General features: G+C 42.8%; 1 protein-coding gene and 1 long non-coding RNA gene across 2 annotated transcripts in view; both read right to left on the reverse strand.

The window, feature by feature from the left end:
* Window positions 1-26,958, reverse strand: part of EIF2B3 (eukaryotic translation initiation factor 2B subunit gamma) — a 96,329-nt gene that overhangs the window by 35,516 nt on the left and 33,855 nt on the right. The window contains exon 6 of the mRNA XM_035538127.2: window positions 11,960-12,049. Coding sequence (XP_035394020.1) covers window positions 11,960-12,049 — 90 coding nt within the window. The remainder of the gene's footprint in view (window positions 1-11,959; window positions 12,050-26,958) is intronic.
* On the reverse strand, window positions 1,394-6,140 carry LOC118243758 (uncharacterized). Its single transcript, XR_004777312.2, has 3 exons — window positions 6,000-6,140; window positions 4,548-4,795; window positions 1,394-1,535 (listed from the first exon to the last, which is right to left on the reverse strand). It is a non-coding gene; the product is annotated as an uncharacterized LOC118243758 (long non-coding RNA).

Genomic DNA, 26,958 nt, shown 5'->3' on the forward strand with positions numbered 1-26,958 from the left:
ACTATTTTCGAACCAAAACCTTCGAATCTGACAGCAACCTTCTCCCAATTCGTAATGGCTGGAAACAGCATTTCAAAAGCCATCGCAGAGCAATCCTGTATGACTGCACAGCTTTGCTTTGGAGGCTCAGGGTGATGAACGGCTTCCTAAAATTGCAGGACCACCATCAGCATCCTGCATTCTGGTTGACGGGGGGCAAGCAGGAGGCAGCACACAAGTGACGGTCACAGGCACCACAACACAGAGAGGATCCAGATCAAAGCATGGAAGGGATGGTAGGGCTGCAAACCACATAAAAGCTGTTCTCGAGTTCTCCCGAGTCTGGATGCACTTGAAGGAGCAGGGATCTGCTCCCACTTCTGCCAAAAAACCCTTTGGGAAACAAGGCAGCTTTCTCAAAAACTGACCGCAGAAATTAAAACTCCTTAGCTACACACTCAAAGCCTTTGAAAGCGTGCACGCACTCAGCCCAGGTCATCCGAGCAACCTTAACTCTGCCCACTCACAAAATAGCCTGGGACACCAGACTAATGCATCTTTTGCCTGGGAATGCCAGCACATTTAGACATTTTTAGAACTTCTCCCTGACCAAAGTCTCCGAGGCCGTCGGAGGCCACCCAGGGTGTTTGGCAGGTCGTAGGAGCTGCTGAGGAATGGATCTCATTCATTCCCAGACAGCATCCCATTCTTCTAAAACAAGCGCACCTGCACCAAATGCGTTTCCTTGCCAGAACTCATCTTCCCCCATTCTCTCCCACCTCCGCCTTTGCAACCATCTGTGTCTGAGTTACCAACTCTTTTCTAAATGCCTTTGAAATTAGGCTCCTTTTCTGAAAAGTGCATCAAACAGAGGCATTCTCATAAAACGCCTAAGCAAACACGCATGCGATGCATTTGTCAGGTTGACACGTATCCATAAAACCGATGAACTATGTAAACTTTAGGTGTGTAAGTACATGTTTAGATAGATTTAAGCGCTTCAGAATTTGTCTGGATAAAACACCTAAGTGTCAAAAAATGTTGATGTATCTGCAGCTTTACGTGGGTAAGTTCTTTCACCCTGCTCCACTGAGGCTGCATTACAGGCACTGAAGATTTCTGCATCACTTTGCTCCACTCCACGCAAATACTGCGCTTGCTTTTCTGCAATCAAATGGATGCATTCCCAGTTGGTCTCAAGAACACGCCCGTATTTTCATCAGACTGGGAGATAATCTGGAAGTTCTGATGCTTAATTCTTCCAGTCCTGCTTTCACCTGGACAATTCCCATTTCCATATCCTTCTCCCCAGTGATCATTCTTACCTTAAGTCTCATCCTAACTGTTGATGACTGGTCCTTACTCCAGCCCTTGGGTAGGTCAGCTCCTGTGTTCTCCTGTCCTGTGATAAGACTAAATTGTTTTTTTGTCTGTGTGTCAATTGTCGCTATCCTTTCTTGAAGAACTCCAAGATGAAGCTTTTTGGCCAACGCATTCCATCTCCTCTTCTCTGTAAGCCTACTTTTACTCGATGTTCTTTCAGGGTGGTAATGCATCTGGAAAAGTTTGGTGTAAAAAGTTCTATGTCCTACATTTCGTCTTTGATTTAGGTAAATATCGTGTCTTGTCTAAATTCAGGAGCATGACTTCTACAAAACCGGTAACCTCACTAGACAGCACTCAACATTGCTTATAGACGGGCCTGTAGCTGTTCAAAATTTTTTTTTTTTTTTTAAATTATTTCTCTTTATTGTAATTCACTGACTTACTCTATTCAGGCACATGTGTCCTAGTAGTGCTTATTCTCCCTTCCACATGCAGGAAGTTAGTTTCCCACCATGACAATCCAATGCAATAATGAAGTCAGCAGCAGTGTTATAGGTATCTTTGTTACTGTTCACATTTCATTGGACTGGGCTAAGGCGCAATGAAATTTGGTTTTGAACTAACATCCAGAATACAATAACTATGAGAAGTAGAACAGTAGGAAAATAATTACTATTTTATATAACAATTACTCTCTTTTCCAAAAATTCAGCTCCTGAGTAAAAGGTGAGAAGGTGGTATGGAAGAAAAGAGATTTAGAAACAAACCAGGGAAGAGAAGAACAGAAAACATTATCTTGAAAATTCTTTAAAGCTGCAGAACCTTGGTGAGGAATTCAGGTCACATGAACAGAAACATAGGCGAATCGTGTCTTACAGCACAAGTGAAATAAGCCATGACATCACAGGTAAGGACTGCATCCTCACAGGAAAACGTCTAGCAAGACAAGATAATCTATTCACCCCAAGTATTATCCAACACTCAAGTAGTGCTGTGGGGAAGAGAAAGTACTGCACTGATGAAAGAATGCTTAAGATGATACTTTCCAAGTGGCAATGACTTAACAAAAAATAAAAATAAATGAGAGAAAAGCACAGGCAGATGGATAAAAGAATTATCATTCACCACTGGTTCAAAATCCCCATCTCATACGAAGACAAACATCAGTTTGACTGAAGGCTACCCAAGGAAACTGCAACTGCATGAAACAGTGGAAAAAAATAGTTAATTTTTAATGTTTATTATCAGATCAGAGCAAGCCCAGCTGAGGCCACCAAGAGGGCCAGGAGCACATGATGCACGAGGAGAAGCTGGGGGAGCGGGGTTTGCGCAGCCTGCAGAAGAGAAGGCTGCAGAGGGATCTGATTACAGTTTTCCACTACCAAAAGCAGAGTGATATAGAGGACAGCCAGACTTTTCTCAGACTTACACAGTAAAAGGGCAAGAGGCAATGGACATAAGCTGCAACAAGGGAAATTCCAGTTGGGACATAAAGAAAACAACTTTCCAGTGAGTGGTACAGTCCTGGGACAAGGCCCAGTCTCCATCCTTTGAGATTTTCGAAACAACTGCAAAAAAAAATCCCTGAGCAACACATAAATTAGCTCTACTTTGAGCAGGAGGACAGTTTAGAGACTGCAAGAGGTCCCTCCCCAACTTAAATTTTTCTATAATATTTGCATTGTCAATTGAAAAGCCTTTTTCACATCTTTTATATGTTCACTTCTCATAGTAAACCCGAAGGATCATTATCCGATTCTGCAAGCCATGGTTAGAGGACAAATTAACAACTTTTAACATTTACTTTACAGAAATTTGCATTGGGAGCTGCTTGCATGAACAGAACACTGTGCAAACTGTGACCAAGTATGCTTAAGCATCTCAGGCACATGACCAATACAGCATACCGTGGTCTCAAAGACAGATTTGCAGTTAGTCATGAAGATAATCAGCTCCAATTCAGCACATCCAAAGATCTGTCTGCTCCCTGCTAGTGCACTAACAGGAAGAGTAATTATATTTATTACAGAAATGATTTGGAGAAGAATCATAATTTGTTTAAATTTAGTTTGGATCATTATGTTTTTTCCCCTGAGGTTTCAGGGGAGAGCACAACTGGTACCATGGAAAGATGATAAAAGCAGCGATACTCCAGAGGAGGACGGCATCAACAAATTCAAGTCCTGGCATTTCTAGTAAGGAACAGAGAAAGCTCCAACAGCTGTATATGTTTGACAAGGAAAGGAAATGGGAAAGATAAATTGCTATTTCACATTCTAATAGATTAAATGCACTAAGGAGGAGCTTGGTGGTTTTTTTTTTCCCTTTTTTTTTTTTTCCCCTCTCCCTTTCCTTGTTTGGAGAGCTACAATCTGTTTGCCCTGTCTTCATACAGTATACTTCCTGTAGGAACTATTTGTTTATCTACCCATTTTAATCACAAGGAAAGTATTCATTATAAAATCTCTCTTTACAGCAGAGGAGAAACCTTCCAGCCACACGGCTGACACATGTTAACTCGCAGGTATTCACAGAGCAGGTTCTGTTTTAAGCCATCTTTCAGGCAGCCACACAAAGACCACCAAGCTGGGCGTTCAGCTCTGCCAGACCTCCCCCAGCCAGCAGCCTTTGCCAGGAAACACAGGTGACAGCCTGAATGATAAAAAGGCATTTAGAGGGGGAAAAAGAAAAAAATGCACTGGTTTAGTCTGGGCAGCACCTTAATATAAACCTGCGGGGGCCTTTGTGTACAGCACAGCATGCAGCCGGCCAAGCAGGAGCTTCAGCACAAGTCACTTGCACCTCCAGTTTGCAAAGACCCTCTGCCTTCCCCAGACTGCCCCGTCATTTATTGGGGAAAAAGGGTGGCTGCACTGCAGCTCTTCTCCCAGCCGCTGGTTTCAGAACACGGAGCACAGAGGCAACAAACCTTCCTCTCCCCGGGCTGGCCCAGCGGAGGCTTTCTGGCCACGGTGGAGGGGAGCTGAGAAGCGAAGCTGCTCTGGGAGCACAGCTGAAGCAGCTTGGAAAGGCAGAGCTCTATGACCTCACACGATTTGCTCTTATTTATTTCAGCAGTTCAGAAAAAGCAGTGTTTAACTTTGCAAACAAATCATACCGACTTTGGCTATAAAGTCTACTGCGACTTTGCTCAGTTCAGAGAAGAGTTTCTCTACCAGCAAACGCTGGCAGGCAGCTCTCTGCGCTGGGAGAGCTGCAGAAGAGCCGCCTTGGTGCCTTACCTCCAGCTCAGCCTCCTCCAGCTGCACCCCCAGGGAAGGCTCCCTGGGGAAAGTGGATTCCCAGGCGGCAGGTGAAGTGTTAGCATTCAGCATTTCCAGGACGAGGCACTGCAAACGCTTACTCAGGCCTTTCAAAGTGACCGCAGGGCTGCTGTTTGTCATTCTTGCCTTTCCAGCACCGCACATCATTCCTTCATCAATCCTTCTGGCCACAAAACAGAGCTGCCCAAGTCCCAGGTGACCCTACACTGGAAACAGTGGCTTTTTCTACACCCAGCAATTCAAAAGTACTCGATTCAGGACAAAATGGTGATTTGCAAAATACATTAATACATGACATAATACAATTTTTACCTTGCTCTTAGTATGGAGTGAGAGGAAAAAAGGGAAAGGACACCACAAAAGCATGTGAAGTGGCCTAATGTATAAGAGGAAGATGTGAGCTAAAATCCCCTATTTGTTAATATATAATATATAGAGAGACTTTTGAGATGAAGTTCAAATATCTCCTTACTTTAGGAAATGCAGCTGCTACCCTTGTGCAAATTGGAGAGGCCATAACATCTGAGCAAACACAAAATGGTATCTGCTTTTCAAAAAAAATGGATAGCTTTCAGAGGTAGCATAACCAGGGTGCCCATAGATAAATTGCCCAACATTTCCTATTGTAAGTTTCTGTTTTCATCTGTTTATAAACTTTGCCAAAGTTTAACTGTTTTGGCTGAAATTACCCATGCCAGGTGTTTGCCTCAAGCTGATTTTTTTTGGATAGCTTCATCAAAAAATGTCTCAGCTATTTCCAAGAACAAAATTATGGAAAAATACTTTGTTTTGTCCATGTTAAAAATATTTCAACTGCTCTGCTGAAAAGCTCTTGCATTTTCATGCTTGCAATTTGGCACGCAGTCATTTTTTTCATCAGGGCGTTACATTTGTAAACATAAAAAGTGCCCATACTACATCAAACTAAGTCTGAAAAAACACTGTTTGCACATGCTTGGAAAAGATCTGTTTTGCAGCTACATTTTTTTCAGTCCTTCTATGTTGGGCATGCTCCATTCTCTCTCTTCCTGAAAGGTAATTGGGCTGCTTATGCACTACTCCATGGAGTAACACAGTACACTCCAGGCCAAGGTTACAAAGCCTGAGCTGGATATTCTTTGAAGTTCAGAGCATCACATCTCGTTCTGCTGGCTGACCTAGCAGGTGATAAATCTGTGCTGATAACAGCTACTCCATTAGCAGGAGTCACAGTAGCCTCACTGAATTTGAATGACACTCTTAGATTTAATATATATTTATACATACATCCACACAATTCTAAATGAGCATCAGGGTAACAGTTTGAGCACTCAAATTAAGAAAAGCCAGACCTAATTAAGGTTGTATAAGTAAAATAAGACCTCGTGCGTACACATTTTGACACAATCCTTCAAAAACACATTCACCTACTTTTCCTCTCTCCCGTCTCGAGCTCTTCTTCACCCGATGTAAAGATGGACTATACCCTGGGGATGAATCGAGGCTGTGTAATGAGGCAGAAGAATGACTGCCTCATTTGTCAGAACATGTGTGTTAAATACACAAGGCAGAGGGCTGCGAGAGGAGAAGAGAAGAGAACCGCTAATATTTAAGGTAAATGAATGATGCCAGAAGAACAACTTTTTTTTTCAATTCCCAGTCAGGAGTTTACAGATGCTGCTGAATGCGGAACACGAATCTAATTTCTGCAGGTTGCCACTGATTAAGTACTTTTGATTTGATCAGCATCAACTTGCGACAACTATCACGATGGAGAGGATTCTTCCATTATTTTAAGAACTGTGTATAATATTAAGGACTGAAAAATGGCATACCTAAGACAAAGATGCTTCGAATTTTGACAGTTGTGTGCCTTAGTTTCCTCCCCCTTTCAGAATGGGGGCAGACCACTACTTTGCTAATAGGGGTGCTTGAAAGACAGTTAATGACATGCATGCGGAGCATTCTAGTGTCAGTGAGGAGCATCAAGAATCTGAAAGGAAAGTATTCAGGCTGTCTTCAGAACAAGGTTTTAACAGTGAGCAACAATAAAGGTGGGTGGCCTTCATCTGATCTACAGAAATTACATACCATCTTAAACAGCATCTCATTCACTGAGCATCAGGTGCCAAATGAAGCAATAGCGAGAGAGAAAAAGAACAGAGCCACGTAACTGGGGACTGTACCGTAACATGTGGCACATAAAGAACCAAAAAGCTGCACAGGAAGCCTCAGCTGTGGCACTTCCTAACTGCGGGGTACTTAACTTTGTGAACTTAGCATTGAATAACAATGATTCTGGGAAGTAACTTAGTAAGTACGACCATATACTTCCTTGTTTTAAGCAGCATCAGTCTGGCTTTCTGATTTTCTGATATTCCTCAATGAGAGGTGGAAATGGCCGGGTTCACATATCTACAGGTTTCAGCTGTGAGCAGGATGAAATCCTCACACATCTAACAGATGTCATCTGTACCTGCACAACTGGCTGTTGGTGCAATGTAATTCACGTACACATGTATTATAAATGCATATTACATATATACATTTCAACATATAGACGAGAGAGAGACACCTTCAATATTTAAGTTTTCAAAACAAGTTTGAATTTACCACGTTAAAATTTTGCGGGAGAAGGGGTTGCTTTATATTTACCCTCCCTCCCCAAATCAGGTAACTTATTTCATGAGGTTAGGGCTTTAGAAAGAACCTGGAAAAAACAGAACACAGACAACAATACAATTTCCCTTTGATCACATCTCTTCTGCTAGCAGCTTTGCAGGGACTGCTAGCAAGCAAACTGTGAGCATGTAGTAAAGAAATATCTGTGCCGGGCTCGAAGCGCAGGCCCAGATCCTGCCCTCTGCTCCAGATGAAGTTCACAAGGAAAAAAGGAATAAGGACTCTCTTCTTCCATCTGCCCTGAATGCAGCAACAAGGCAGGATTCCAACCTAGCACTCAGGAGAGTGCCAAAAAGGGGACTGGCTACTGTGCTGGCTGCCACCCCAGGGCCCCAGGGGTGTGAGGCCCGCCAGCTGTGGGGTGGAGCCGTGCCCCCAGCCAGCTACAGCCTCTGCTGCTGTCTAGCCTGCTGACTCGGCCCGCCTAATGATCTTCTGAAGAAAAGCAATATTGTGCGGTTCATCGCGTGGTGCAGGTGTTCACCTTCAACTATCACTGCCCTGTGCTGGCAGCGCAGCCCCGGCAGCCAGCACGCGGCCAGCACTTGTCCGCCTTTCCAGCTCCACGCAGCACAGCGCCTACGGCTGAGTGAAAGCACCTCGGGTTTGCTTTATTCTGAAAAGGGAAATGTTTAGAAAGAAAAGCTGTTGCCTGAATACAGGGAAATCAGGTTTTTAACCGCCCCCCCAACACACACACAGCTCTGTGCGAAGCTGGGCTACAATTTGGCGGACTCAGTGCCACTGCCAAAGCATGAAAACCTCAGTAAGGCCAACTTCACAGATGCAGAGGGGAGCCTGGGGAAGAACCAAAGGTCCCTTCAGAGAAAAACCCCACGGGCAGTTATAACCAGCAGAAAACTCAGCCCGAACAAGCTGCTGCTTGTTAACGCTGAGGCCCCAGCCCCTGCTCAGAAGGGATAAATCTGTTTGGTAGCAGGGAATGGCCCACGACCTCTTGTGAATCTGGCAGGTACCGTCAGTGCCCGGGATCCATGGGGATGCCGGGATGAAGCCGCCTGTCCCAGAGCAGAGCTGGGACACCTCTGGCCTCCGGTGCACGCAGCCCAGCCTGGCTCTGCCCTGGAGCTGCTGAAGGAGCCTCCAGACGCTCAGTCCTCCCTGGTGACGCAGGGGTGCGGAGAGGAGGGAAGGGGTAAGTCCCAGCTGCAGGGAAGAACAAACTGCTCGGGGCAATAATTTCTGCTGCTGTTCCCCAAGAACCACGTGCATTTGACTTGGGCAGACTCAGGGTAGGGCTGCCGCACGTTTGAAGATTTCACTAAGACTCACTGTTAAACTAGGGGCTGAGAGACAAACGGAGATGGGGGTTTTAACTGCCAAAACGCATTTTGTTCCTCCTAGGCAAGGAAAGAAAAAGCAGTTTCATCCCCTGAAAAATAATTTCCCCAGGTTTAAACAACGTTAGGGACGTGATATTTTCAATTTCTGTCAGTACATACATAGTTGAAGGGGTTCTAATAAACAGACCATTTCCTCTTCTATTCAAAGGCACTACAGATTTTTGCTTTTTAAAACTCAGGAAGCTGTTTGGTTTCCTATAGTGCAATAAAACTTCAGGCAGGAGAATCTACTATTCAGTCCTTTTAAAAAAGTTCATGAAAACACGTTAAAGGACTATGAACTGAACAACCAACTTCTAAATAGTATTTTGACCTCTCCTAATACCCCCAAACTAGAAACTCAGCGTTGCCAAACAAAACCAGGTTATTCTCCAAGCAATCACAACCAGAAGAGGAAACAAGTGCACAGAATAAAACTGAGGAGTTTGTCCAGTACCACAAAGCAAGACAGTGGCCGAGCTGATAAAACCTTGCTATTATGACTCCGTTTTGGAGCTGAACTATCAATTGAGCCTTTTTTCAGAGGTCTCCTATAACAGAGTTGTCCCAAATCCATTCAATGCCAAGATTCATATACTAGGACAAAACAAAATTTCAGCCATTTCACATTTTTTCCCTGTTTTCATAGTATTAGCTAGTGATTTCAGACTTCACATGCATGTAATACAAATATTAAGCTGATCAAAGTGGAGGAATCAATTTACTCTTACAGGTGCAGCTACATGCAAACTGCATTCACCGTGGGAGAACTCGTTGCCATTTTAACCACATCTCTGCAGCTAAACTGGGACTACACTGGGCTTTTATCCCACTAGGAGCAACAGATCCCCCACACAGCCAGTTTTCATGCAATTCTTTGACCTGGAAGTAATCATAATTTTCCTCTGCAAAATGGTGAGCTATAGCCAGTTGTAGGAGCTGATGTTTTTATTGCTGAGCAACATCTTTTCTGCTCTTGTATGTCAAAATAAAATTTGAAAAAAAAATATAAATGCTTCACTGAGCTATAGACAATAAAAAAAAAAAAGGTGTTCTGCCTGCCATCAAGCCCCGCTGTTAAAATATTAACACAATGTAAATATTATAATATTGAGGAAGTACACTGTGTCAGTACTTCCTGGCACCATACAAGAGCTTCACTGTTCGCTTTAGTCCCTGCTGTTAGTTTTAAACACGCACAACTTAAACAAGGCATCTGAGCTTCTCCAGTCCTGGTGCAAAACTGCAGAGAGGCTAAGTCTTACCGTAGGTTCTCTCTACACTAAAAAACAAGGTATTAAAAAGAATCCCTAAAGCCAAACAATTATGTGAATGTCAGTACTTTTGAGGCAAAAATATTCTACACAGTCTTTCAAAAGTCCTGGCATGCTGCTGCCAAACATGGGAAGATCTCAGGGTATGCACCATCCTCCCCTTCCTCAGAGAAGAAAAACAAGCTGCAAGTGCCCACCAGTGCCAGAAGCCTGAAAGCCCAAGTTATTCATCATGGCAAAAGTCCCATTCTCCAGATTTGCCAGTTAAGCACATTACTAGCAACCGACTCTCTCCCAATTCACAGAATAAGCAGCATATATTCTCTCCAAAGAGAACGAGGCAGTTAGGTAAGGCAAATGTTGTGATCTGATCTCAGAAACGCTATCTAATTGCTATGATCATGTATTTGTAAAGGAACTCTCATGCAAAATAAGCACAGGTTCATGACAATAGTGAATACAAGAGAATGATTTCTGTAAAAAAGAAAAAGCCCTGGTCAAACCTGCAAGGAGTCAGTAGACTTGTTCTAAGCTCACTTGGGGGCAACTAGAGGAGTGCAGAGCAGAATTTCACTCTGCTGGCTTTGGTTAATACAAGGTAAAATCCTACCACTGACAAATCCAAAGATTTTACCAAGGCATAAAGCCTTGAAATCTGAAATGACCACAGTTTATGTTTAGAGGCCTCATTGTGTCATACACGGTGACATGTCTGACAAAGACCATCCTTGTCCCACAGACCTAATGATCTAAATTCGAAACAGAATGAGGTACCAAGGAAAAAAAGACCGAACGTGTGAAATGTCTAATATTCAAGAAACATCTAACCCCAGCAAAACTAGACGGCTGGGATTTCCAGAAATGAACTCTAACGCATTATGACAAAACAGAGGCATAAACACTGCTTCATGCTACCACAGAATCTACGAAGTGTCCAAAACGTCACCAACTTTTTAAAATACAGGTAATAAAGGGCTCATTCCAGATTTAAAGTACCTGCTGCTTCTGAAGCCTTCTCACCTTTCAGACATTCCCATACACAAATGGGATCTAAAAGGACTTGCACAATGCCCCCACGTGCCAGTCACAGCATCGGATAAGCTTTATTCTTATGCGTGGCAAGAAATTGCCCTGGGGGTTAACACAGATTTTCCACTTAATTTTAACTCACTCACAGAACCGTATTCTGGAAGAGCTCCTTTAATCACGCGTACAACTGCACCACCACGTTTCTATATGGTCAAGACTACCACAAATCCCCCTGCTCACCCACCCACAATGTTTTCTCACATGTCAGTTTATCTGCTAAGAAAAAGCACTACGAACACAACACTTACCCAACCCCTTTATCTTTCATCTTACTTAAAAGGGAGAAAAACTCTTGAGAACTCAGTGAGCACTGGATATATGTAATATACATGAGAGAGCTGTAAAAAGTCCAGGAACAAGACATCAATTCCAAAAGTGAACTACTTACTGTGAGGGGGGTTGTTCATTTGTTTGTTTTTTTAAAGATAAACAGTTGGGCTTTTTTTTTTTTTGTCTATTTCATGAAATATTATAGCTAAGATCCTACTCCACTTCCATAAATGGATGTTTTTCTTACTCTCAGTGGGTGGTCTCAGAGTTTTGACAGAGGAACATCACAAGCTAAAAACATAGGATGCTACAGAGATAGCCCACCTGCAGTGGTGGTGGATGCGAAGGGGGAGAGAAAAGGTGATTCCAAAGGCCAAAACAGACTGTGGTGGGGGAAATCAGAGGTCAGAAATGTATTCACAGCCCTAACAATGGGGGAGCCCTGGTGAAATGAGCAGCCAAGAAGCACAGTTACATTGGGAAAACAAGAGATGCAGAAACGAGGCAAAACTTTTAGCTTTCACTTTTGCTGTTATTAGATTAAAAAGAATAACAGACATAACTCTTGGTATTGTTTTTATTGTAAAGTGTTTTTTTTTTTAACTGTCGTCTTTTACATTTCTGTTGTATGTCAGCCAATTTAATGAAACAAATTTTCCTTTAAAAGCTCTGTTATGAACCACATGTCAACGCCAACACCTGCTGCTACCTCATGTTGTGCTTGGTTTCTTACCTGTTTTCTACGAGGAAGTCTACCACGTATTTCTTCAGACAGTAAAGATGGGCATCCATCAGCCCTGTTCTGATGTGCATTCTAGGGTGCCTGGAAGACAAAAAAGGAAAATCATTTAGTTTTGCATGGCTATTTGCAAGAGTTTGACTTTGTAATCAAGTCAGCAGACTGTGAGAAATTTGCAAAGGCAGATCTGCTCCTTTCCATCTTCTGCTGGATTGAGAGACAGGAGAAGAGACAGGAGAACTGTGCAGGCTGCCATTACTGGACTGTGTCTATAAACTTACACCTGCTGGCCCTGGGCTGATTTGCTACGAAAGAAAATACCTCCTCCAAGGAGTCATTACTCCTGCTACATCTTCTTATGTAAGTGGAAATTGCACATTACTGGGCAGCAAGCCAAAGTAATGGGCCCAGAGTGCTAAAAGTTACAGTGGGTAATGTCAGGGTACAATAATTCAAAGCTTCTGGCTAAGTGCCTGCCTTAATATGCAAGGCTGTGCATGTTCCGCTAGCAAACACAACACTACTGTATTTTTTCCAGCTCTTCCTGGAGGCAAATAGGAGAAGGAGATGGGGTCTGCTCGTCTTCCCTGTGCTACACATTACAAATGACTTCCACAGCTCAATTACAAAGCGTTTGCCTCTCCAGCCCAATAAGATGGAAAAGATCAGTAAAACTCCCTCTCATCGTTGGCCAAACAATGGCAAACAGGGAAGTCTTACCTTTCAGACCAGTGGCAGGTTAATATTTCAGTAACTTAGAAGTCTTTTAACAGCTTCACTATTTTAAGAACAAAGCTTTAAAGCAGAAAGACTCATCTATTACTCCTCTTTATGCATTTTCTGATCTTAGATAGTGGAACCCTTCATGTAACCTGTCTCAAAGCAGCTAGATATTTTATGCCAATATTACCTTCCTTTCCACACACCTGTAGCTCCATTTAAGACTGTTCTGGATGGCTGAACGCTCTCTACTATTTCTCAGGACAGAAAAGCCACAAGAATAATCAGCTTGTAGATTACAAAAAAAAAAGGACAGAACCCACCAACAGTCCAACTGCACTGGACTGCTTCCAAATATCTGTAACTGGACTCACAGTCCCAAGGCTAACGAACACATCTTACTAGCGCCTTCCATCCAACTTTTGTTTTCTTATTCCAGGACACACTAAAGTCAGATGTTTGTGATCAAGATCAGTTATTACTTAGTCAGCTCAGCAGAGGGATCACTCACAACTTGGGCCAGTAGATATATATATATATATATATTTAGTTAACCAGTACTAACACACTGAATCCTTATTAACACCTAAGCTACCAAAAATATCAGGTGTCCTAATAAGCCTTTTTTTTTCAGTGTAATTCTCGATTAATGCATTAAACTACTGAAGTATTTAAGTCTTAACATTTTATACATGTAGATGGCATTTCTCAAGTGTGTCAGTCAATTCAAGACAGGCGTATTAACAAGTAGAAAGTCATTCTCTAAGTCCCACTCGTAAAGAAAAGTTCCTATACGAGTAGTATGGCACTTCGGAGTAAACTATGTGATACTGAAGAATGATATACACACTTTCAGTAGATTACTTCATTAACAAAACATGAGCTCACCTAGCAATGCTCCAGTACTGATGTTATCAGTGGCCCAGATGTTCCTGTGGAAGTCAGCCCAAATAGCAACGTTCCTTATGCAAAAAGAATCCACTGACTTTAATGAGGTCTTGCATTTGGAAATTTGCAGACTCGCTACTGCTCTGCATCCTGATGATGATTTCCACATTTTGTGGATTTACGGGATGGAGAATTTTCATATCTTGTCTGAGAAAAAGCGCTCCCTTGTACTTATAAACTGAGTATGTTAATTTATTGAAATGAGTGAGAGACAAACGACAAGAAGTAAAATCGGGAAGAAAGCAGGTAAGATGAACAAACCAATAAAAGAAGGCAAGAAACAAAAACAAAAAATAGAAATGATGCAATGCAGGAAGGAGAGGGGAAAAAACCACAATTCTTAACTTGAAGATGACAAGCGGCACACAGTTTCAGTGCCGGAATGCCACTTTTTTCTCTCCCTATTCAAAACCCCCCTTAAACACAGGGCAGGAGAAGGCTACAAGGGCTAGACATCAAGCAGAGGAGTGTAAAACAGCAACTCCTCAATAAATGCTAGTTCTGCTGCCAATGTCTGAGTAGCCTTCACACATTCAGTCTCCCCACCTGCAAACTGGAATAACACTATTTAGCTACACCGCAGGGTACGGAGGATTTGTGGGCTGAAGTTTGTATCTCCCTGCAAGTATTGTACTAAGTTTCACTGTAGCTAAGCAACTTTATAACAATGTTATATAAAATCTGTGTAAATGGACAGACAGTAGCACAGTGCTATCCTTGCTGCAGCTCCATCGCTCTCCCCCCCCAAAAAAAAAAACACACCCAAAACATAAAACAGCCAGACAAGATGTACTGAAACGCCACTCTGAGTTGGCTTTCAATGTAGAATATACTAACAATAATGGAACATCATGCTGGACAAGAGGGAGGTCCCACAATGAAAATCCTCTGAAATACAGACCACCTAAGTGATTTGCAACAGAATAGTCCCATAGATTAATATTATAATCACAGCTTCAAAGGTCAAACAGGCAAGTTTAGGCACATGCATAAACAAAGCTGTGATTTCTGTAAACCAGACTCGAGGAGAGCATAGCCACACTAAACCAGACTGATAAGCGCACTCTATCTATAACAAGCCACTAAAGATGATGCTAATTTTCATTGACTAATGCTCAAACCAGTTTATCTTCAGGTAAAAGAACAGGAGCCAAATAAATAATCTAACAGATAACAGCAAAGCTCCATCACCATTTCAAATGAGCATCTGGTTACTAATATCGAAAGCCATACTCCCTTCTCATGCCTCTGATCTCCCACTCCATCAGCTAATCTTTACAGCGTATGAAAAATGAGCCGGTTGCAAGGAACAGCTGATACAGAGAGAACCGAACAACAAACAATGCATGTGCTGAGAGCTGACGCACCTCGACTTATCGGTCTGCAGGAGATAATGCAGAACGCTTTTAATTATACCATCAAAGCAACGGAGAAGGTACGAGGAGGGGCCGGCTGCAGATGGCTAAGTGTTAATGAACGCTGGGTTGGGTAGTTTATCAAAAGCAAAAGACTGGATATATATCTGAGAGGGTCACCGTAGAGATGAAAGTTGCAACAGCCATTGTTGGAGCTCTTTAATGAGCGAGGAATGTCAGATGTGAACCCTCGAAGAATCATACCAATTACTAAATGAACTTCAGTTCAATCTAGCAAATGTAATCAAGCACGAGTCATTAAAATACATGGTAAAACTCCCATTGGCGCTGCCACTATAGCGGCTATTATTGTCAGTGCTCCCATGCAAGGGAGGGGGCTGCTCCCGGTTGTAAGCTGTGTGTGTTATGTTAAGTGACGGCAGATTTTAGCCCTAATGATGAGGCACGGAGGGCTCCCTGGCAGAAAGTCGACAATGAGGAGGCTCAGCGAGATCTGTTGAGAAGTCGGGAAAAGATCGGCAATTAAAAGAGCAATTTCAAAGAATGCAATTTAATGTGTAAAATTAGCTTTTATTAGCACATAATTCCCCAAAATCCTGACTCGGGACGAGAGCGCATAAAGGTCTGCGAGAGTCCTTAAAAAGGTCTGCGCCCGTAATTCCTCACACGCCATTGTGAAATAATAAGCAGTACTAACAGGATTGATGCATGCTTCCTACATGGCATCGCTTTGAAAGCGGAGCCCGAGCTTTTTTCTTCCTGATAACCTCTCTCAGGATTTCCTCCCTCAGGGAAATCAACCACTGACAGAGCAAACTTCCCTTGTTTAAAGGCAAGAAGACGGACAATTGTTTCAACTGTAAACTAATTAAGAGAGATTACCACCAAGAGCTGGAGGTTCAAACCGGCCCTGCACTCCCACTGACAGTGTGATAATGCCAGGCTGGGGTCAAAATCATAAATCTGAAGGGAGCACACACAATGCTTAAAGCCAAAAAGCCTCTCCACTAAGCATGGGATATTGCCACATTAACCTCACCACCTCACAAATAAACTAGCTGAGAAAGAGAAATCCCATGGCCTCCTTCCCTTTAACTCCATACAGCTGTTGATGGAAAATATGAAGGCCTTTAAATAATCTCAAGGACGTGGGGCTATCTGTACTCCAGCACTAATCCGAGCAACGACACAATAAAAAGCCAATCGTGACTACTATTAACCTGCCTTCTGAGCTGATCGGTGAATTATGTCCGCTGTGGGCTTAGTTCATCTTCATGCCAGCCTACATCCCCAAAAATACAAAAATCAGAAGTAAAAAATAAATGTATGGAGTCCATTGTTTATAATTAATTGCAAGTAGCTCACAAAGTCTGTGTAGCCAAAGTCGATGCCCTTCTCCCTCTCTCCCACAACACGTACTGTACTCCTGCACGAAGTGTACCACCCTGGTCAAACGCACAGGGCTGACCCTTGCCTGGTGGTGCTCTTGCGTTGATGCAAAGCCAGCGCACAGATCAACACCAAGAGAAGTCTTCCAGCAAGAGCTCCCAGACCACCTTTAATGTCTCGAGCATTCCTACTTTTAAAGGAAAAAAAATAAAAAGCCCTAAATCGCATTGCTCATTTACGGGACAGCTCTTGGCTGTAAAGTCCCTAATCACAACAGGCCACTGTTACGTTGGCTCTTCAAAAATCCCAGACACCTTATGACCTTAATTTTACACACCGCTTTTGGCCGAAAAGCTCCCAAAGCACTTAGCAAAATGAATGTCCCCACTGTATCCCAGGCCCTCCTTTGCCCACCAGTGAAATGCTGCCACCTCTGGGCTGAACTGCAGCAGCTGTAGGCAGCGCACGGCTCAGCCTCGCCGGGGCCCTCCTGCAAAATCGGGCCCAGCCGCCCGCTCGCCAGGCTCCAAAGGAGGGGCGAGGGAGGTTTAATTACATGCTGCTGCTCCTCGGGTGGAAAAACTGGTTCAGTTCGTGCTAGGAAGAATACCTCGGTGATGTAAGACAGCTGGCACGGCGAGGAAAGGGGCACAGCCTGGCAGAAATGCCCTCCCCAAGCTGGATGTGAAGATGGTATCGGGTCCTGCTGCCCGGCACATGAAACGTGCCGTGGGCCCTGGTGACCCTGACCTCCGTCTCCCAGCTCGGAGTCACCCCGAGCTCTCACTGCTTCTCTTCCTTCGCTTTGATAACGACCTTATTTACAAAACCAAGAGGGTAAGATGTGCTCTGGTCCCCTGAGGACGCGGCACATTTGCAGCTCAGCTCTCACACCAACCACCCCATCGCCAGCCCCGGTACCTACCCGGGGAGCACAAGACTCCAGCAGCCTCTCAGTTGCTGCTTCTGGAGAGGCCCAGCATCGGGAATGGCAAGTAGTTTCAAAATCTAAATGTTTTATTGATCTAATGACCTAAGTTGCTCGAAAGCCTGCTGAATAATAAATATTTTTCATTTAAAACCTTCACCACGTGCCATTTCTCTTTGTTGTATTATATTATTAATATACCCATGAGAGTATAATACAAATTATGAACCTACTTCTGACAAAAAGATGTTGAAAAGTTTTTGGTAAAGGAACCTACTTTCATCAAAAGCCAAAGATTAAATCATTTTCTCTAACACAGAGAGTGTAGGTTAGCAGTCAGAGCTCAGGATTAATATTTGTTCAAGGTCAGGAATGGTTTACAATAGGCCAGTGTGACCTGAAAAAGAAAGAGTCATTATCTTGGCACCAACACCATGATTTAACATTAATGTCTCTGACTTCCGGGCTGAACAGCTAGGGTGCTGATGGCTACGTGACCAGCTCATCCCATAGCCCTCTAGAAAAAGTTTTTCTTTGCTCTGCTTCAGCTTCCTCTTAGGAAAACAAGAGGAACAGCAATTTCTCGCCCAGCCCAAGCCAGAGAAACGCTCCCTGGGTGCACGGCCACATCGCTGGATGCACGTGCATCCTCCTGGGAGCACGCCGACACAGCTGCTGGGGTCGGCACTTTCCCTAAACTTGGTTCAAGGGGTCTTCTCTGCCACACCAAGTGCTAACAGCTGTAAGATATAATAAAACAAGGGCCGGGGCTCCCCACAGCCACCCTACCCCCTTCTCTTTCTCTGTCCTCCTCTGAAAACCAGGGTTTGTGCACATCTTTTGTACTAGACGCAAGCCTGCTAGGACACCCCAAGTGCTAAGCAGAAACTTGGAAAGGAAAAGAGAGACCAAAATGATAATACGTACAGAGTTTGGTATGAACAGAAGAGAATACACTCTGAAGGAGGGCAGGGACTGCCAGAGAGACATTATTAATAGGTTTTACCCTTGAGCTCTGGCAGCTACTTGTTCTATACACAGAGGAAAAGGATTAATCAAGCCTCGCACGTAAAGGTTCTTTCTGTGGTGTGCCAAAATATTTTAAGCAGTATATACAAAGTGTAAGCCTTATTATTATGCACATTCAATGTAACCATCTTATGCCACAGTTAAGGCCGGGATGACAATGAAGTAGATTACCGTGCACTACAACCAATTCAATTCCAACACAACGGGACGTGGCTTAGTCACTTCGTTCAGATCTGGTATTTGAGCTTATTTTTCTTATGCTGGGCTAAACTGTGATTTAAGAGATTTAATCAAGCTTTGGGAAATGCTTTCTTTGCTCAAGGAAGAGAAAGAACTAAAAGTCTGCACCTGGCAACCCTAATGATTTCCAATTTTCAGCTCGTTTTGCTTCCTGCTTAGTGGAAATTTACCTTAGCAAATAATTGTTCGCTAAAATCACCAGGGCTGAAAGGATGACAACACATAAGAGGAACAAGTTTTAAGCAAACAACTGAAGCTGGAGGATTGTACAGAGACTACCGAAGAACAGCAGCTCCTGCTGATCCCTCCTACGCCAGTTCCCAAAGGGCTAAGCAGAAGACATATGATATATTTTCTTAAATCAAATAATTACAGTAAATGCATGGGAAACAGTGAAACTGAATACTGGGTCAAAGCTGTAGGTCACTAGCAATATATAGCTTAAACACAGGAAGGCTGCCACAATTTCTTTATGTCACTGCCCTAGACTTGAAGGCAAACAAAACCGTGCTCAGCACCGCAACTCGCGGATCGCAGCCTTGCTCACGGAGCCTCAGCAGATGCTCAGTGCCCTCAGGTGAGGCGGATTTTACTCGTGGCTAGAATTTAAGAGGTAGGATCTGCGATAATCGCAGGTATAATCGCATACCTTTGGACTATTAAAACACATGGCCAAAAAGAAATTCCCCCATTCCCTTAAAACTGCAAGTAAAATCAGAAGTGGAAAACCCAATGGAAAAAGCATTACACACATTTCCCTTTCACTTCACAGGGCCCAGCTGCAGGACAAACAGAAGCTGTCACACATACCTTTGGATATCCCCTGTAAGGAGCCTCCCAGGTACCTTGTGAAACCCATCTGCACCATCAGTTCCTTAAAATGAAAAATCCCCTTTAAAAATCTGTTACTGTGCATAGGCAGCGCTTGATCACTCACTTTCCTTAGCTAGGATCTTCACCTTACAAATGGGCTCCAACGGTTAGACGGAAGAACAGCGGGAAAGAAGAGGGCAATACCTGCTTTGTGATGGACAAAGCAGCATCTGGCTCCCCCCAGCACTTACCGTCTAGAAGGGAAGAAGACATGAGCTTTGAATCCACAGATGGGAAAAATTCAAGTGCTACAATTTAAATTACTGAAAACTACCTAAATCCAGCCTACATAGGATGCCCTCTGCAGTAAATCTGGCAATGCTCATTTCTTTCACCTACACCAAGTGAGTTATACTTGGCTCCTGCTCTTCGAGGGTCTGAAGTTTCCTTGGCTGGCGCTTTGACCTGGGCTTCCTTTTCATCTCCCCCTGCAACCTACTGCTGCTGCCTCACTTTTGCTTTGTGACAAGGTTTTGCAGCCATACCCATGCACATCTCAACTCCACCGAAACGTGAGCATTTTAGCATTTGATAGCACAGTAACCACTCTTCATCCTGACAAGATCCCAACAATAAAAAAAAGTCATAATTTATCCGTTAACCAAAACATCTTCACCTCACACAAAACTTAAAAGAAAGGGGGCATAAAAGGTGGCTGTGCTGCTACTGCAGGGGGAACCTGGCTGTGACAACCAGGACATGGGCTGTTCCACACACATTAGCAGCACTGAATAGGTACGTATAAGAAAAACACATTTTAGGAAAAACTAGGCGAGACGTCAGCAGTCAGACCTGATGAATCCTGCTTCCCTAAATTAAGACAGGGGTTTCCTGACTTGGCTAAGCTCAAGTCATGACTCAGCCCATGTGTTCAGATGCATCCTCAGTCACGCGACAGCCTGGAGGTAGGGCAACATCAACCTTGAGCCAGGAGCTTTCAGGACACAGAAAGCCATCAGGGCTCAGGACAACATCAGCATTAGAACACTGCCCCGTTCTGCACTGAAGAAATACACCGAGCGATAGAAACACCACACATGCAATACAGAGATACTTGCATACTTTTCTAGTTCGAAAGAAACTATACAATTTGTTAGCAAATATTTTAAAAGTATCAGATAAGACTGTCGCTAAAACAAAGCCTTAAAATTAGAGAACGCATCATTCTTGTTGCGCAGTGACAACAGAATTCAAAACCAAAGGAAAGCTGAAGTCAGGCTGAAGCCAATTGCAGACATCTCTTCATTTTTCAAACAAAAATAACTCTGAGTAATTCCTTTAATAGGTAAGTGGCGTTTTACAAAACACCATCAGAAATACCAGGGGATGATTAACATAAATATCAAGGGGGGGGGGGGGGGGGGGGGGAAGGACACAGGAACATTTGTTACCACAAGAAGAATTTAACATCCACCCAAAGTCCAAATTTGCATTTTTTTAAACAAGTAATTACAGCAGTTACAACCACACTGCATTAGTTTCTGGTTAGACCAGATTACTCATGATTTAAAGTTTCCAGATTTGTTAATAGCCATAGCAGAAGCTGCCGCATGACACTACTTTAGGATCCTGAGCTTACACCTGAAATGCTTTCAGGGTGACACTGAGCTTGGAGTACTACAGCATGGAGCCCAGCTGAACATAAACATGCACCGCACTGAGGACGGAGCTGGATTTCCAAATTTTTTCCTCATCTTTCACCCACTGCTAGGACCTGGATAACAGCTTGAAGTTAAGTAAAAGGAATTTTGCTCCTTTTACACAATGATAACGTGACAATTAGAACATTGCAGTGGGCAAGAATAAATTCTGGCCGATTCAATGTAGTGAGATGATGTTTTGAGCTGCAGGTTAACTTCTTTCCTTGGATAATTATTGCTGAATTAAAAGCTTCATGCAAAGAAGAGCGCTGTTCTGCACAGCTCAGCATGTGCTACCTCAGTACAGTAGGTGGGAACTGCCTTTAATTATAAGAGACAGTCACTGCTCTTTTAAAACAAGTCTTGAAGGAAAAGCTGTTTTGACAGCTATTAAGACACTGCTCAGCGTATTTGCACAATTTAAATACTGATATTATATATATATTTTTCTTTTTTCAGCTGCAATTACAAAGTCCAGCTCCTTGCTAAAATTAGCAATCGTTTCATGGCTGTGATGCAGAGACATTGGCACACCCTCTCGTCAGGAGACAGCTTGGCTTCAGTAATTAAGTAAGTAGGAGAACTATCATTAATCTAGACTTAAGTAGTCCCTAATGAAAAACGCAGTAGCACAGAGCCATTTTCACCACGGATCACAAGCCAGGACTGAAAAAAGCAAGAGGAGAAGACAGCAACTGAACTCTCTACCAAGCATGCCAGCTGTGGTAGTGACCTAAACCGCACAGACTAGAAGCAATAATCTGGCCACGGCGGGTAAGAGAGTTCAGATGCCTCCATAATTTGCTCTGTACAAAGACCAGAGCGGCAACAAACCCAGTCCTTCTCCTTTACAAGGCTAAACCCATGGTAGGGCAATTGCCTCATCTTGAAACACTTAGCCTCACAAAAAGAAAAAGAAAATGTATGGTGGATGACCTGAAGATTATCATTTACAGTTTTATGGCAACCTCAAATACTATTAAAACAAAACAACTTCTATTCCCTTCTTGCTTGGAAGAGACTGGGACTATTCCATCTGTGGTTGTGGACTGCTTCAGCCTTATCCAACTGCATAAACGAAACTAGTGTCAAAATTAAGTTTTAAATGGCTTGAGGTTTATAGGAATTAAAGAAGGAAAAATTAAATTTGAAACTCTGCTTGTTTACTAGCACTAATTAAATATGCCAGATTTCTGGGCAAGCTTCCTAGCCTGTGGCTACTACGTTACTGGCTTGTAAAACAGTCAACAAGTACATGAGTACAAAGCACAAATACAATAACAGAGATTTCGTGTACAGTCCTGCCCTTAGTTTGTAAGGAAAAAATGTATTAGAAACAAGGTTTAACTGTAAAGACCTGTGCTGAGCCTCTAGACTGCATTAGCAATATGAAAAAAGGGCCAAGTCTACAAAGGTTGCTTTCGCAGAGAACAGTATTAAAAAAAATCAGAGGTAAGAAGCAGTAAGCAGAACCAAAACGAAGAGGAAGCTTTAAAAGACTAGTGTTATGCTTACTTCTTCAAATTTGAACTTCTGGGCTCTGCTCTCAAAGTATTTTGCTATTAGAAATAAAACGGAGGTTTTGCACTTCAGCAGAAGTAGTGGGTCTGATTATTCACACCAAGATAAACTCCTTGCAAATGGTAGATTTCATGAGTATCTTGGAATTAATTAGAATATAGATTGATATCAAAAAGCCAGAATTTCACATTTAAAGCAAGGCAAGGATGATATCCATAATCGTACGGTCCATTTACATTCTAAACTCTTACTATCTTTGCATTCCACATTTTAAAGGAACTAGCACAATGAGTTCAGTCTACAAGGATGCTGCAAACCCTCTAAAAAGGAATAAACTAAAATCAACTTCAGCTTAAACACAGCCTCTGGAGACTGCTCAGGCATGCAGGTGGAATGCAACAGAAGAAAATGAACGGGTACCTGCATCACCCACAAGTAGGACAGGAGAAGGAGGGACAGGAAGATCCCATGGCCTACATGCTGCTCTTTGTGCACCCTTCTTTCAGGAAAAGCTTCCAATTTACTTTCACTGGCTGAAGCCACAATTTCTACAAAAGTGGCAAACAACTTTTAATGAAGAAACACTGAAGAACAATTCGCTGCCTTAACAGTTTCAAAATGAACAGCCTTGCACAGTGACTCAAATTAGCGTATGCTCCCACCATACAGTAGTCCTGCTCAACTTTAAGGAAACCAGGAATTATGCTTCAACAAAAATTCAGCCACGCAAATATTCCGCTATAAAAACAAGCATAAACATATAACTCTCCAACTTCCAAAATCACGTACATGAGGCAGAGGAAAACAATACAAAAGTAACTAGGTTTTTGTTTATATCTCAGATTTACAAGAGCAATTCCAGAAACAAAATTCTTCCACAGAGGCATTGATTTAATTAGCCCGCATAGCACACTTTATTTGTATTTAGACCTCTGACGTACATCAATAAAAAAAATTAAAGAAATAAATATACAACGGATACACACAAAACCACTTGCTAAACTTTTTCTATGCCCAGGTGCAGATAAGAACTTTCAAACACACTCATGGGCTCTTCCTTACATGCAAATGATGCTATTTAGTTTATACAAGCTATGTATGCTTTCAATTAAAAATATGACTGGATCGATTGGATCATATAATCTTGCAAACCAGCCAAAAATCAAATACAAACTGAAGCCCTGAAGGAATTTCTGGAAGTACAAACCATACAGTACAGCAGTTCTATTTCTGGTGAGGAGAATCACCTCTCCTTTCAAAGTGCTGCTAGAAGCGATAGCAGTGCTTAAAAACCCACTGTCATTCAGCAATGAAATAACTGCATTAATAAAAGACACTCAGAAATCATACAAAACGTACTCTGGTGAAAATCTCCGCTTCGCAAGTCAGCACAAAATGATCAAGTAACAGAAGAACACTTGCTTCTTACTTTTGGAACTCCTAACCTCAATTTTGGGTCTTTCTCAACTCTCCAACTGGCTGACAAAATCAGATCCTCAGAGATGTGAACGCAGGATTCTCTTCAGGACAAACGGTGGCAGTGAAGGGGATGTTTTTGCTTAAGGTAATGTACAAGACTTCTAAATAATGGGTTCTTCTCCACTTTTTTTCCACTGTATTTTGATCCACGTCAGCGCAAATTATCTCTGGCACTCCTTCCTCCCATTGGATTTAAAAGCCAAAACATTCCAGAATGTGGGGAACAAATATCAACTGTAAGTGTAAATAAGAAGATACCTACTTTTGGAGACAATGCTGAAGTCAGTGGCTATATGCAATGAATGTTTTGGAGGCTCCGTAATTTCTCTCCTCTCAGTAACTTCATCTTATTCTCTGTAACCGCACTGTAGCTGGCCCGCAGCAAGCAGGGATCAACTATTTTGACGAGTAAAGTTACTCTTAGAAATCAGCTCAACCTTTCCGAAGATATGGCCCCAGTATCTTTCACCTGCACGCACTGCAATTGTCCTCAAGTCCCTGACATGCACAGCACACATTTACTTGTGGTCTCAACCCCCTAATGTACAGAACGCCTTCCCATAACCCCATTCATTGCGACCGTTTTTACCCTGAACAGCTCTATTCAGATTTTACCTCTTCACCACCCAGTAACTTTGCAGGCAGTGACCAAAAACAAACACTCACCAGCTACGTCTCAGCTTACCTAGAAACCTGAGGAAACTGCAGTAGCCTAAGACTCTGGATATTGGCATTGAGACTTGAAGTAAATCTTACAGCCAGTTCTTGTCGCTGAAATCAGCGCAAATTCATATCCTGGCATCAGGAACTACCCATTGCCTTCAAGATGGTGAAACAATCTTTCATGACTTCAAAACACAAAAATGAAGAAACAGGGCAAATGACAAAACTTTTATTGCAGCAAGTAACTCACCTGCGCTTCAGCGCTGGTGTTTGGCACTTCTGCTGTTCGTTGTATTCTTGACTTACACGTTCATTAGAAACACAGAATTGTTTATGTTGGGAAAGACCTTCAAGATCATCATGTCCAACCATCAACCTGACCTGCCGAGTCCCACCACTAAAGCACGTCCCTCAGTGCCACATCCACACATCTCTGAAATACCTCCAGGGATGGGGACTCCATCACATCCCTGGGCAGCCCATTCCAATGCTTGACCATCCCCTCCTTGAAGAAATTCTTCCTAATATCCAATCTAAACCTCCCCTGGCACAACTTGGGATTGTTTCCTCACATCCTAGATCTTCATTTATGCACAAAATCTTTGAGGCATTTAGCAGAGCAATATCACTGTTTATTACCAGAATCCATGATTCAGAAAGTATTAACTCATCATGCATAAAACGTTCATTAAAAAGTAGATAAGCAGGTCACACGTGGATGTCCAAATCACCTTGAAAGACTTTTTTGAAGCAGATCACCCATCGGAAATTGTTGGCATGCTTTAAAAACATTCAGAGGAAATGAAAGCGGTTAGTCTCTGGAGTGGTAGCCTTCCACAGAGAATTACTTTCCTACTGTAGGAAGCAAGCTATTTGATGAGCTGTAAAAGATGAAATCGTTTGATATTTATATTTTGGTGGAACTTGAAAGTGATGACCAAAGCCGCACGTGAACGTAACAAAAACTCAATTCTTTTCTCAGAATAATCATCATCACATGGCCAAACTGGAAGTGGTCACCAGCAAAACGAATGCAAAGATTAAGAAACATAAGCATCACCTTTTCTCCTCTATCCAGAGAGACCTGGAGCTGAGACAGCCTAGGGGCTACTACTGCTTTGGTTCCAAAGCTGGCTCCCACTGAGTCCCCCAGTACCTCCTCGGCATGCTCTGAGCCCCAGGAGGACTCGCCAGCTCAGGGGCCGCGCTACAGGCACAGCTACACACTGCCAGCCCTGGCTGGCCCTGGCAGCGCTACAGCCGCGTGTTAGCTCAGGTGCACCACTCCAAGCTGTGCCAGACTCGAGCTGGTATTCATAAAACCAGAGCACGTGTACGCAAGGAACCACCTATCTAAAAAGTCCATAGCGTGCACTCAGGAGTAGTGGCTTGTTGATTTGAGACAAAACATATTTCAATTTTCACCATATGTCCAATGCTTTTCTATGAAAAGCTGGAGAATGAGTACTATTGTACACAATGATACATTTAAATATTCCTGCGGTCTGACAGACGCAGCAATGTGAGTGGCTGAAACTGAAAAGCTAGGTATAAACATGACCCGTAGCTCATGCTGTATGTATGTTACATCAGCTGCTTCCTGCAGATTGTTTCAACAAGTACTGCTCTGATTCGAAATGCAGGGAAGACAGCAGCTAACACTCTGCGCTCAGAGCAGCATTTCACATTTACAGTACTGACATAAACATTCATGAGTTATGCTCCTACGAGGCAGGAAAAGTAATACTGTGCTCATTTGAAAAAGCAAAGAAATTATGAGAGAGAAACATTAGAGTGGACTTCTCAAGGCCATAAAGCCCTGTAGAGAAGTGAGATCTCTTTGCACATTATTTACAAGACATTCTTAATGCAAACAGGTCACAATTCACGTGTTAATTTTTACCTTTTCCAGTACCAAATCACCTAAAGAACAAGAGAACTCTACCGCTGTGAACATAAAGGTTGGTTATCTTCATGGTTTTATACAAACTTTTTTTTTTTTAGACTTCAGCAAAAAAATGCTGTAGTTTTTTTTCATTATTATGATTTTATTTTTATTTTTCAGATTGCTTCCTTTACCTAACAATACAAACCAGAACACACACACAATCCTGCATTCTAGAGCTACCCTATCATGGCGTACAGATGCAGGAGGCATATTCCTTAAACTTTACACATATACTATTT

Source organism: Cygnus atratus, chromosome 8 (genome assembly GCF_013377495.2).
Source record: "Cygnus atratus isolate AKBS03 ecotype Queensland, Australia chromosome 8, CAtr_DNAZoo_HiC_assembly, whole genome shotgun sequence".
In the NCBI taxonomy this organism is placed as follows: Eukaryota; Metazoa; Chordata; class Aves; order Anseriformes; family Anatidae; genus Cygnus; species Cygnus atratus.